Source organism: Vulpes lagopus, chromosome 19 (assembly GCF_018345385.1).
Source record: "Vulpes lagopus strain Blue_001 chromosome 19, ASM1834538v1, whole genome shotgun sequence".
In the NCBI taxonomy this organism is placed as follows: domain Eukaryota; kingdom Metazoa; phylum Chordata; class Mammalia; order Carnivora; family Canidae; genus Vulpes; species Vulpes lagopus.
The window spans coordinates 36,968,930-36,982,810 of record NC_054842.1 but is presented as its reverse complement, the minus strand read 5'-3'; the positions used below and the strand labels follow the sequence as shown (position 1 = coordinate 36,982,810).

At 39.9% G+C, this 13,881-nt stretch overlaps 1 protein-coding gene across 1 annotated transcript in view; it reads right to left on the bottom strand.

Moving 5' to 3' along the window:
• CLSTN2 (calsyntenin 2) overlaps positions 1 to 13,881 on the bottom strand; it is a 609,016-nt gene that overhangs the window by 373,523 nt on the left and 221,612 nt on the right. The window contains exon 2 of the mRNA XM_041734226.1: positions 8,828 to 8,950. Within this exon, the coding sequence (XP_041590160.1) occupies positions 8,828 to 8,950 (123 nt within the window). The remainder of the gene's footprint in view (positions 1 to 8,827; positions 8,951 to 13,881) is intronic.

Here is a 13,881-nt window from a genome sequence, read left to right as displayed (position 1 = left end):
CACATCTTTCCTGTTGGGGTAACCAACTCACTCCAGTTTACCAAGACCTTCTTGGATGTAGCACCTGAAAGTCCTATGTCCCAGGGACTCATCAGTCCTGGGAAAACCAGCAGGGTTTGACTCCTGAATGTCCCTCACTTTTTAGCCTGATAGAAAATGACCCACAGATAAACACTAGGTCTCCCTTAAACAGTAGTTTGAACTGGAGCAGGACCTCATCAGAGTTCTTTTAATGAGAAGTTCAGGGTTACTGGTGAATAGCCTCCTACTTCTAGTTAGACTATGGAACCCAGCCCCTGCTGTGAGCATTATTCTAGGACTCTCTTCTTCCTCCTTAGCTGGTCAGCACTTGTTCCTAACCACCTTCCTCTGTACTCTGGCTCCTAGTCCCTCCTCCAGCCATCCTGAGGGGGTGTCATCCTTAGCACCTGCTTCTGACCACTGAGCACAAGAGGAGCTCATGTGACCACACTCATAGGGGACCCAGCTGCTGCCAAAGTATAACTAGGCTTCCATGGAAAGGCCTGAGACACCAGGATTAAACATAGAACAGAATGGAGAAGAGGAGAACAGAAGAATTTTTCAGATGAGATGGGCCCTCCTAAACTTACCTAGACTGAGTTTCCATGCAGCAAAAATACGCATGGCCTTCAACATGAGAGAAATGAAAACAACAAAAGGCCCAGTGGCAGGCAATATACAGACAGCTTTAGGGACACTGAGAGCAAGTCTGGTGGATAAAGGAAGAGGATAACTAACGAGAAGAAACAAAATTCAGGGCCAAGACCCCAAATTCATGGGCAGCAAAGAAGCTAGGAAGCTCCTCATTCTGTCTCCTGCAGAACAGCTCCACCATAGAAAGGGGCCACCAACCACCTCTGTGCCAGGACAGATGTTTCCTTCTCTTCTCAGCAAGGCTAGCATTTTGTGCTCCGGGCTCTGGGAGCCCAAGGATTATACAGAAGGCCCTGTCCAGTGCTGAGATCTGCCTCCCAAGCTTCTTGGCCATCAGCCAATAAGGAAGGAGGAGTGAACAGAGTGAAAGGGAAACACTGGAGTTATTGCAGTGCTCATGGAGGGATAACCAAGAAAGAGGCCCAAATATGCCCTAACCCCAACTAATCACTGTCCAGGCTGGCAGCTGCCAAACTGGTGGAAGAAAGATAATCAAGAATAGAGTCAATTCAATACTTTAATTCTAGAGCGATGGAGGTATCAGGTGTTTCTTCCAGTTTGCCTGGCAGGCCCCTCCACCACCACCAGGACCAGGACCACAGATGTGGTCCAATAGGTCTTGCTGCTCCTGGGGACTATAAATGGATGCTTTCATGGCCACTCTCCCCAGAGGTCACAAGCATCATCAACCTGACCAGGTCTTTTGGTTCATTTTCTGGTTGCTGTGCCTTCACACTGCATTTTTCCCCTAGCTTTAAAGTAACTTCTATATTGCCCTGCTGAGTTCTCAATTCATTTCCTGACTACAACTGGAAACCCTTAGATGACAGTCACTATAGAGTAAGGGAGAGAATTCACCACAGGGATGGAGGCCTGAAGCCTGTGGGGACAGGCACCAAGGGTCTGGCACAGCTGTGGACAGGGTGTGAGAGTCAGTCCAGTTCTTATTGCCCTGTCTGTTCTGAACCCCACCATCTGCCTGAAAATTGGGCGATCACAGTTCATATCAGCAAAAACATCTGACAACACAATCTCAATCGGTCACTGAAAATAGAACACATCTGTTTTTTACTCACTATCTATGAACTAAACCATAAACATGAAATCCTGACTCCTGTTTGTTTAAGAAAGGCATTTCAAACAAAGTTGCCCATGGCAGTGTTATATTTTTTTACATGGAAAAAATACTGTAAACAACCTAAATATACTAAAATGATGGAATGGTTAAATAAACTATGATATATAAATATGTATTCTACTCTTAAATAATATGTTTAAATGTATTTTAGTCAGCTTGGGAAAGCTCTATGAAAAATGAAAAGACAAAGACTCTGAACCATGTATACTGTGATCCAAATTAGTAAGAACTATGTATTTATATATGAAGAGAGAAAGGTCTAGCAGAGTCTTAGGAATGTGGATTAATTTTGTTTCATTCTTTATTCTTCTTAGTAATTTTCACATGTGCTCTAATGAATAGATGCTGGTCCATGTCTTTCTGGTCCTGTTTATTCTTGGCTCTAACTCTGTGAGGTCTAACGCAATAACCCAGATTGTGGATTCCAGAGAATCCACAGTTCTCTGCAAGGACTGCCACAGACTGACTTCAGAGACAGAGTGGGACACCAGGGGGCACCTTTCCTTTGGTGCACAAGAATGAAGAATGACCCCTCCCCCTCCCCACAAACCACCTGATATAGATATTTCTTCTGCTGCCAGTGTCAGAGCTCAGAGAGTGGAGGGGAAGCACAGACTGGAGATGGTGGGTAGTCCTGAGGTGGCTGGGTGGGGAATGAGGCCCAGAAGCGGTTGTCCCATGAGGGTGTCCTACTTGGTATTCAATCATAGACATCTTTCATGGTTTGTGCCACTTCCATGAACTATCTACTTATTTACATTTTTCTTTAAATTAGAGTTTTAGGGGAATCTGGGTGGCTCAGTGGGTTAAGCACTGACTCTTGGTTTTAGCTCAGGTCATGATCTCAGGGTCATGAGATCGAGCCCCATGTCAGGCTCCACTCTGCTCCGCGTGCAGAGTTTGCTTATCCCTTTCCCTCTCACTCTGCCCCTGATACCCCCTTCACATGTAGGAACATATGCTCTCACTCTCTCAAATAAATAAGTAAATAAATCTCAAAAAAAAATGTGAGTTTTAAAAAACTCAAATGGATTTATTAAAAAATAAAGAAAACATGGGGCATCTGCCTTCAGCTCAGGGCTTGGTCCCAGAGTCCCGGGATAGAGTCCCACATTGGGCTCCCCTCCAGGAGCCTTCTTCTCCCTCTGCCTATGTCTCTGCCTCTCTCACTGCATCTCTCATGAATAAATAAATAAAATCAAATAAATAAATAAATACATACATACATACATACAAATAAACTGAAAAGCCAGCAATCCTTGTCTCAATAAAAGAAAAAGGAACTTAAATAAAATACAACACAGAATGGTACTGAAATTCTACCTCAACAGTGTTGCCCATGGAATGTTTTAAGATAGAGCTTGTTTCTTCTTCGTCAAAAAGAGAGATTAGTAAATGTCTGAAAGTTGTTGAGGCTCCTACACTGCCTTTCTCCTTGACATAATCAGAGAGCTTAAAGAAGAATTAAAAAAGGAATAACCTAGTATGGGACTCAGCATTCTTAACGTTTTTCCCAGGCACCAGGCAAATCTTTTACTGCCAATGAGATGTATATCCCACACTGGACAACCGGCAGAGGAGAAAGAAGGCAGGACCTGGAGTCCGAGCATCTAGAATTTAGTTACAGGGCTGAGCCATCGTCAGCTAGGTAACCTTGAATAGTTACTTCATTTTCTTAAGTCTTGATGTTCTCATTTGCAAAACAGAATCATGATAGCTAACCTTCTTGTTTCACAGTGCTGGTGGGAGGTTTGGATATAATCTTATGTGTGCCACAGCTGGCACATATGTATATGTGTGTGTGTGTGTGTGTGTGTATGTGTATTTATAATAAAAGGGCGTACGGACTGCAGTAACCTACAAGTATATTTTGCAACTAATTACTCCACAGGGACAGATTATAGGTGCAATTTAAGGAAATGCATTCCCAACTAATATTTATTTATAGAGTTCTGCACAATTTACAAACTACTTACCTACATTATTTAACTAACTGTCCCCACACTGCCACATGACCAATCTGGGCAACATAGTTTGATGGGTGAGGGCATTAAGCCTTTAGAACAAATTCCAAACTCACTTTTCTCCTTTCTTGAACATCATTATCACAGATTATAATCACAGCATTGTATTCAGCCTAAAATGAATAAAACGCTGTGGCTTACTGATGATACTAAGAACTATACTCACTGTGATTACTCTCATTTCTATCTTGCTAGGGTTATCAGCACTGTGACATACTGGACATCGACTGGTGGCCAAGAGTGCTCTAGGCACTCAGCATTAGTATCTTACTTAATCCATATACTAACCCAGATGTAGGTACTGTGTTTACTCCCATTTTCAATATTAGGAAACTGTCCCTCAGAGGAGTTCAGTAACTTACCTGAGACCATACAGCTAGCAAATGGAAGAGCCTGAATATAAAGCAACATGTATCTGGTCAAGCCTGTGGCTGTTCATACCCTGCATTTACTTCCCACCATGACACAGGAGCTGCACAAGCCCTCGGGGAGGATCCCTGCCACCAGGGCCCTAGGGGGCCTGAAGCACAAACAAGGGTCCTGGGGCAGGTCCAAAGATAAGGGAGCAGACAGGTGGGTAGACGCTGAGCAGAGCAAGGAGGGTGACTAGAGTTAAACAGAAAGAGGGGAGAACCTTCTGCTGCAACCAGCTAATCAAACCAGGCCAAATCATGTCCCAGGCAATTTTCCAGGCAGCCTTCAGAGAGTCACCCAGCTTGAGAAGCCAGCCAATTATGCCTTATCATTCTCCCTGCCCTGTCCCTACAAAAGACAAGTCCAGACTGGCCCAATGTAGACAAATGAACAGTTCTATTATCTCTGAAAGGCAATCTAATTCCCTTCAAATTTAAAAGTCTCCACAGTTTCCTAACAGGCCTCAGTGGGGCTCATGTAGAAATTAATAAGTTCACAGTGTGCCCAGCTTGTTTTCATTATCATTTTTTGCCATGCGATGGACAGGATTTTCATTATTACTCAAGGATTTTCCTGGATCTGATTCTCTAAGAAGGTCATGTCCACAGGGCTCAGACATTAGGTTGAGAACTGAGTTAGGTCTAATGGACTTGCTGAGGTCTGAGGGAGGACTCATGACTGAATGTTGGCACCTCTAGTAATCAGGCGAAGCAGGGATCAAAGGGCAACATCACTGGGAAAAAGAACTCAGAGCAAGTGGTGAAAATCCCCAGGCTGCAGTCCCTGCCACATGGCTGGCCTGCTCTGGGATACTGAGCAAGCTGCTTGGCCTCTTTTCGAGTTGGTAACCTCCTCTACAAAAACGGGCAGAGAAAAGGATATGGAAAACAAAAAAACAAAAAACACACAAACCCTTGGATGCATTAAGTACCTACCATGTCTCAAATTGTGATAACGTGCGCCACATTCTTTAAATTTAATCAAAACAACAAATCTAGAAAGTTTGTATTATTTTACAGACGAAGATAGTGAGGCTACCATGATTAGTGATTCTAACACACGGTCACTAAATAACACCAGTAGAATAAGCCACACAGGGCCCAGGGAACGAGACTAGTGCGGTGAGAATGGGACTGCAAACTCATACAACTATTCTGGAAAGCAATTTAACATGTTTCTGGAACTTTATCTTTTATTCATCTATTTTTATGATTAATTAGTTTTTGTAATCCAGTGTGGAGCCCAACTTGGGCCTTGAACTCATGACCCTGAGATCGAGACCTGAGCTGAGATCAAGAGTCAGGACATTTAACCAACGAAGTCACCCACGTGTCCTGTTCCTGGAACTTTCAAACGTTTGACCAAATAATTCCAATTCTGGAAATCCACTCAAATGGTAGAACCAGAAAGGTAGACACAGTATATTAAAAAAGAATTGTAATAGAGAAGTTGCTTACCACTCATACCTGTCAGAATGGCTCTCATCAAAAAGACAAGAGATGAGTGTTGGCAAAGATGCAGAGAAAGGGAACATGTGCACTGATGGTGGGAATGGAAAAAAAGAGTAGAAAACTGACTGGAAGGAAATACGCCAAAATGTTAACAGAAGCTCTCTCTGGAGGTAAGAAAACACATTTTTCATGCTTTTTTGTGTTTCACTATATTTTTCACATTTTCTACAATAAACACTTATTGTCATAATCAGGAAAAATACAGTAAAAGCTATTCCATATCCATGATTTTGCATTCATATGCAAAGCACAATCATGACTTCCTATGTAAAATACATAGGAAATTTTTTCTTAGAAAAGTTTTTAAATGGGGGAAATCACAAAAGAGATCAGACAGAGCAAAAATGATATGGCTGAACCATCTCCCAACAAGCTTAGAGCTCACCTCATAGGCTAAATTGGAAATAAAGACCAGTGGGAAAGGGGTGGAAAAACTGACACACAATACAAGAACAGTTGATAAGGGGGAGACTAAAAGCTGCAGTTGACTTCCAGAACTGATGGAGCTGGCAGATATGAATTTTTCAATTTTATGAGAATGATAGGGATCTGAAATAAATCTTCAGTATTTTCTTTTTAAGATAAATGTTTTAAAATAAACGTCTGTAGCACGGATGGATGGCTAGTGCCCGTGTCCTGTCTTAGAGCCGATCATAAATAACACTGAGAAAAATAGCTTTGACCATTCCAAAAAGCACCTTTATTTTTTACTCTTAAGAGCTTTGGAAGATTATATTTTGATGCATTAAGCTAGATCTTTTTTATGCAGCTGCAAATATCAAGAGGAGCATAGAAATTTTCTTCAGATGGAAATAACCACTCAGGGCTTGGCTCAGAAGCAAATCTTAGTTTCCAGATGTGCCTAAAAACCAGTGGGCACATCTAATGGTCAGAATATAAATTCTACAAATTCAAGTTTAAGGCATTGGATAAATTGATTCATGATTTATGAAGCCCATTGGTGAATCTTAAGGTGGAATTATTAATTGTTCTGCAGCCCCATAACCAAGCAAAACAAGTAATCTCTTATAAGTTCAACCTTCAAATATCAGATTTACTTAAACTGTTTTTCTTCCCATTTTGATCTGTGCATTAAAGAGCTTATATCTTTACTGTAGGACAGCTTCTTCAACAACTTCAGTTTCTTAGTTCACTATTGTAGGAGAACAGGGCTATGCTGAGGGTAGACATAATGAGGAATCAGACACATCCTTCATCTTTCAAAGCGTTAGCTTCATTACACTAAAGTGACTTAATGGCACACATTTACTTCCTGTTTAATATGTCATGGGTTTTTTCCTGTTACATTTTAAAGAGGAATCACACACTCAAAAAGAAAGGTGAACGAGAGGACCTGCTTGATGGCAGGACCTCTGTACATAGACTGTAGAGAAGGGGCTGAGGGAAGCCAGGAGCACATGCTCAGTCTAAAGATGGAAGCAATGACTCAGCCCTGTGTTTCTGATCTGGTTCATCAAGATAAACCAGAATCCTGCCTTTTTATCCTAAATCTCCCAATTTTTAAATACTGCCTCTATTTTGTTAAGCATACAGTGCATGCCAAACCAAACATTTCCATCACCCAAACAGTTTTGCTAGTGTTTATTTTAAACTCTCATTCCCAGAATGAGGGGGGGGAGGTAGGGGGGAGTGTTAAGAATTGCTGATTAACCCTAGTATCACCTAGTTATGCCCAAGAAGTGAAGGCATTGGAATATTCCCAGGCTGGCAGAGAAGGTCTAGGGATGACAACTCATCTTTTATGGAAAAGACATCATAAGATTCACACTTCCAAGTGGAATTTGTTGAGCCAGGACCTCTGAGGATGGCTGGAGGACATATAGAAATATCCTAATCCTAAACACCATGGAAGTCACAGTTAGGTGCCATTCGTGGTTATCATTTACATATAATAATGATAAAACCTTCTTCTGAGAGTCAAGATATCTCCTCCATGCTCCAAAAGAATGCTTATGGGTTTATCTTCACATAACACTGAATTTCCCCATGTAACCCACCTCCTTGCTCCTTACTTTACAATGTTCTGTAATGAAAAAAGGGCCTTCATAGAGCTTATCTCTTAGAAGAGTGAAAGAGCTGATTTTTTTTTTTTTTTTTTTGGCCCAAGTAGCTCATAATGTAGCAGACAAACTGTCAGAAAAAATAGACTTCATCATGGTGAAAACTTCAGCCTGGCACCCATCTATCATAAAGCAATCTTCTAGAAATCTTGAAAACCTTCATTAAATTTCCTGTCTTTCTCCTGACAGTTATAAAATGTTAACAATATTATTCATGATGCAGCATCTTCAGAAATTCTTTGTCTATTCTCTCCTCCCCCTACCACCAGCCATCCCCTTCTCTTTGCCAAAATCTGTGTAAAAATGAGACAAAGCCATATTCTTCACAGACCCTTCATGAGGCCTGGCCCTTACAGGATGTTAGAGAAGGAAGTAGTCATAATTTTGATGATAATAAGAAGACTCTCTAGCCACATGCTGCAGAAAGCAAAATGGCACGGTCTTCTGATTCTTCCACCAAAAGCCACACCCACTGTGAAGTTCAAGGGCACAGCCCTGTCCTATCCTTAGCAAATATTTCCTGGTCCTTTTTTTCTTTCCCTTTTCTCTTGCCAACCTACCAAGCTATAAGTCTTCACCTGTTCATGATATATGGATAGTGGGGACAGGGGGTCACAAACTAATCCATCCATAGGTCATCTTTCTAGAGGCAAAATTATCCCCCTACAGACTCTACTAGCCCAGGTTTTCCAATCCCAAGAGGCTACCTCAGTAATATACCATCTCTCAGAAAACGAAATAAAGGTATTGCATTGGAGGCAATACCAAGGAAAAAAAATCAGAAATCAGAAATCAGAACCATATCAGATATCAGAACCATAACAGCAGTCAGAAGAGGCATACAGCTTTGAAATCACAGGATGATCTATGAGACGCACAGGGGATGATATATATATATATATAGCCTAGGCCTGGGCTCTGTGGAGGTTTCCCAGCATGTCTCCAAACTGAGCCAAGCACAACCATAGTAAGCCATCATCTCACCTGCAAAAGGAACTGGTGCATCTTTATCCAGGGCTACAAGTGGTGGATCCAAGATGACTGTGTCATTGTTCTCAGTTATGACTCCGTGATATGAAGTCTCGATCCATGGTTTATGCTTGTTGACTAGAATAGAATGGAAAAACAAAATAAAGTTTGACTTTCAAGGTCATCACTTGACTAGCTAATCCATAATAATATTAATAATAATACAATTATAATATTGATATTATATAATATTAATACTATGATAGTATTAATATAATATTAGTGATAGGCTCTCATCCAACAACCACATGAGAGAAGAGCATGTTAGTCCCATTTTATACCTCAGTAACCTTCAGAAAAGTGAGATTCAGAGAGAAGTTCAACAATTCACGTAAGGTACACAGGGCAGCATCAAGACTCAAACACATCTTGGGCTCTAAAACCATGGATCTTTAACCTTACCCAAGTCCCCTTATTTCTACTTCTGGATCCCCAGTGTAGATGGCTACTGTTAAAAACTGGCTAAAACCTTTAGTTCTTAAATATTACTATTAATAGATGTTTCAGGCTTAAAACCCATTATCAATCCATGAACTAGCAGATCACGGCTGTGTGCTTGAATTTCTGACCTCATTTCTGACCTCCTAATCTGATCCATCATTACATATTGTTACTGCATTTTATGTGCATACGTATCTGTATAAGTACCAACATATGTGTAAAGATACAACAGACATTTGAATATTCTCTGATCACTTGAAAACTATGTCTATCTTAATGGTCTAAATTGCCAAGCAATTTAAGTTGTTCTTCAGTAATTTGACCAGGTGAATGATACATTATCTAATGGAAAATTAACACACTCAAAATTCATACCAAATAAATGTACTGTTTGAACTGTGACCCTGGGGAAAAAAAGATAGGTAGGAGTCCTAACCTTTAGTACCTTGGAATTTGACCTTACTTGGAGAGATTCTTTAAAGGGGTAATCAAGTAAAAATGAGGTCATCTGGGCAGGCTTTAATCCAAAATGACTGGTGTCTTTACAAAAAGGGGAAATTTGGACAGAGACATACATGCACACATGTGATTGCCTGTGTTCTGTTGCCACCAGCCAAGGAACTACCAAAGCCAGGAGAGATGCCTGGGACAGACCTTTCCCTCATACCTTCAGAGTAAGCATGGTCCATCAACAACTTTATTTCAGGTTTCTGGCCTCTAGAACGGTGAGACAATAAATTTTTGTTATTCTAAGCCACATAGTTAGTAGTACTTTGTTAAGGCAGTCCTAACAAACGAATACAAGAAACTTCTGATCAACAGGCACTCACAAAGGGTAGAGAATTTAAATAAAACTTGTGCTGGGGGGAGCCCACATGGCTCAGTGGTTTAGCGCCACCTTCAGCCTAGGGCCTGATCCTGGAGACCTGGATCAAGTCCCACACCAGGCTCCCTGCATGGAGCCTGCTTCTCCCTCTGTCTGTGTCTCTGCCTTTCTCTCTGTGTTGTCTCTCATGAATAAATAAAATCTTTTTTTTTAAAAAAAAAAAGAACAAAAAAAAACTTGTGCTAGGGTTGGTGTAATATTCCTATGTGAATCCCATATCTGCCAATTCCAGATTTGTTCAGACCCAGCCATCACCTCTCTGGTGGGCTGCAGTGGCCTCCTGACTGGTCTTCCAGTAAGATATCCTATCCCATTCCAATCCATCCTCTCCACAGGCATTAAACATAATCCTCAAATATTAATCTGATTACTCAACTGTGGTCTCCTTGGTTTGTCCTTTTACACTCACACAAGTCTGAGTGCAGAGTAGGTGCTTTAGAAATAAAATAATAGGTTAGAGGGAGTCCTAGAATAGTCAGAGACGTCCTGATACCAATTCTCACACCCTGCTTCACAGTTTGAAAGATACTGTCATATATGTAATGATCCCCACAGCAACCTAAGAGGTAGGTGTGATCATTATGAAAATGATGAAGAAACCATTTTTACAAGGTGTGACTTTCCCAAGATGGCCACAGGGTTAAAAATTAATAATTGGGAAGACCAAAAACTCTCATACTTGGTGATATCCAAAAAGTACACACATATGCACACACACATATATAATATATAGTCATGCACATTATAATATATAACACACATTATAATATACATATACATATTATAGTACAGAATTTTCAGTAGCCACCGCAAAGCAAGAGCTTATAAAATTGAGAACATCTCTGCTACAGTGGCTCCTGTCCCCTTCCTGAACCATCATGCTTCAAAAGGTCACTTAAGAGTTGCTCCAGGATTGGTGGTAGCCTCAAGCTGGCCACCATATTGCTCCCACTCATCCATTCCACAGCACAGCAATCATGAACCAACCAAAAGGCAGTTTAGTGGGGCAGGGACACAAGCCTTTTTGTTCTTAGGTCTCGTCTACTGAGATCCATTTCTGAGGATTGGATCATGCCCAGGGCAGAGAACAGCTCTGCCCACTGCAGGTCTGAATGGGACATCAGGTTCCTCCATGCTCACATGCTGGCATTCAAACCAGTGCTTCATTATGGACTCTGGAAGAATTACAGCCACCCTGGGCTGTCCCCACACGCCTTTGCTCTTTTATTAGCCATCAACACAAATGCAATGTAAATAATTTGCAGCTGTTGAGAGAAACAATTAATCTTTTTTCTCCTTTAATTAAACCTACGGGTCTATTCATTAGAAATGTGTAGAGAGGATATGCCACAAGCTCATCCAGTGTTTCAGATTCACTGTAGCACTTGACTCGATGGCAGACAACAAAATCTGGAGTCACAGTTGCTGGGTTTCAAGCCTGGCTTAGTCAATTTGGGCTGGTTCTGTGTGAGTCAGTTGGCCACTCAGAGTGTCAACTCCTTCAACTGTAAAATGGGGAAAATGATATCACTCGCAGGGTTGTTATGTCATTCAGATGCCCTGGGCTGGACACACAGTCCCTGACCTTTCATTACTCAGACTCATCACCCTGCTTTCTGGGCACTGACTGTGTCAGCAGGAAGGTGACTTCTAGACCTTAGGGTTGAGTGGGGTTGGGTTTACTTCCTTCTCTCTATAGGCCTGCCACCCCTTTCCTCCTTTTAGTTGAGTACCTATCACATATTAGGCATTTTACATACATTCATTAATCCTTACCACAGCCCCATTAGGTAAGATTTTACACCTCATTTTGCAGGTGAGGAACTGAAGCTCAGAGGGGTTTAAATCTTCCTTTTTTGGAAAATATGAGTGTTAATATCCCTACAATTTCCTCATTTTTCTCCCACCTTCTAACTTACTTCAGATCTTTCTTGACTTTCTCTTTGTCAAAATTGATAAACATTTGAATTTTGAAGTGTAAGCAAAATTAAATCTTCCTTGCTTTGTCAGTAGATCAAATCCTCATGGTTGCAAACCAATAACTTAAATTTACATTATTTTGACTGTGAGACTTTTGTTCATGGCTGAGCCAAGTATTATATGCAAGGATTACTTTTCCTTCTTAATGGTTCAACTGTCATTCCACAGGTGGAATTCTTTATATCCAGACCAACTGGACTGTTGATCCATTCACACCATCGAATAACTGAAATATTTGAAACCATCCTCCTTTGTATATTCATTTTCTGAACGTAATAATTATCTTTTTCTTTCTATTGAGTTATGAAACACATGACCTTTTCCACACATCTCAACCATATTATAGCTTTTTAATCATTCCATCTATTACTCATTTCTCATTTGCAAAATGGAGATCATTCATAGCAATAGTGTAAAAATTGCATGAGATCATTTAGGCAAATCTAGTACTCCTGACATGAATAGGCATTTGAATATTCTTAAGTTCCCCTAAGCCCATCTCATGCTTCTGAGTGGCTGAAGTATGGCCTTGCACTCTCAGAGGTATTTAGCCCAGCTCCATTCATTCAACCAATATTTAAGGGGCACCTAAAATACGCAAAAACAGCTTAAGGTTTGAGGGTAAATAGGTGTGTGGAGGGGGTGGTTCCTGAAAGAAATATTTGACAAAATATTAAACTTAGCATCCATTCATAATCAAAATGATCAGCAATTAAGACTAAAAGGAAACTTCCACAATCTGATAAAGAACTTTTGTAGAAAGTACTTTAGTAGTGCACTACTCATGTTGTACTGGAAGTTCTAACTCATTCAATAAGGCAAGAAAAAATAATATTGTAAATTAAAAAGTAAAATTGCCTTTATTTGCAAGGAACATGAGCCTCAATGAAGCAAATTCAATAGGATCTACTAAAATGCTACTAGAATAAATGAGTTTAGGAAGACCATGGTACATAAAGTCAATATATAAAAATCATTCATATTTTTATGTACTATCAGTAAACTATTGGAGATTTAAACAAAAATACTAATATGATAATATCAACTACCATGAAATATTTGGGAATAACTCTCACAAAATACATGTAGTCACTGTATAGCAAAGACTCTAATAAGATATTGCTGAAAGGATTTAAAGAGGATCTAAAGCTGGAGATATAGACGATGTTTATGATTTGGTAGTCAATATAGCTAAATGTAAATTTTTCCCTAATTCATTAATGCAATCCAAATCAAAATAATAGGATCTTTTAAATGGATAATCTAATTCTAAAAGTTATGTGGAAAGGAAAACATCTGATATAGCCAAAACAACTCTGAAACAAAGGACAAATTTAAAAGACTCACACCACTTGATTTTAAGCTTATTATAAAGCTACTCTAATCAAGTATTAAGGTTTTAACATAAGATAGACAAACAGATCAACAGAAAAAAATAAAGAATGCAGAAAAAGATACACATATACATGATCAATTAATTTCTTTTTTTTTTTGATCAATTAATTTCTGATAAACTTTCCAAGAAAATCCAATGGAGGGAAGGATAGTCTTTCATTTATGCTGCAAAAAATTGGATATCCATCTTTTTAAAAAAATATTTCAATTATACTGCACATTACACACAAAAATTATCTTGAAATGGACCATCGTCCTAAATGTAGGACTTAAAAATTATGAAACCTTTAAAACAATCCATAAAAGA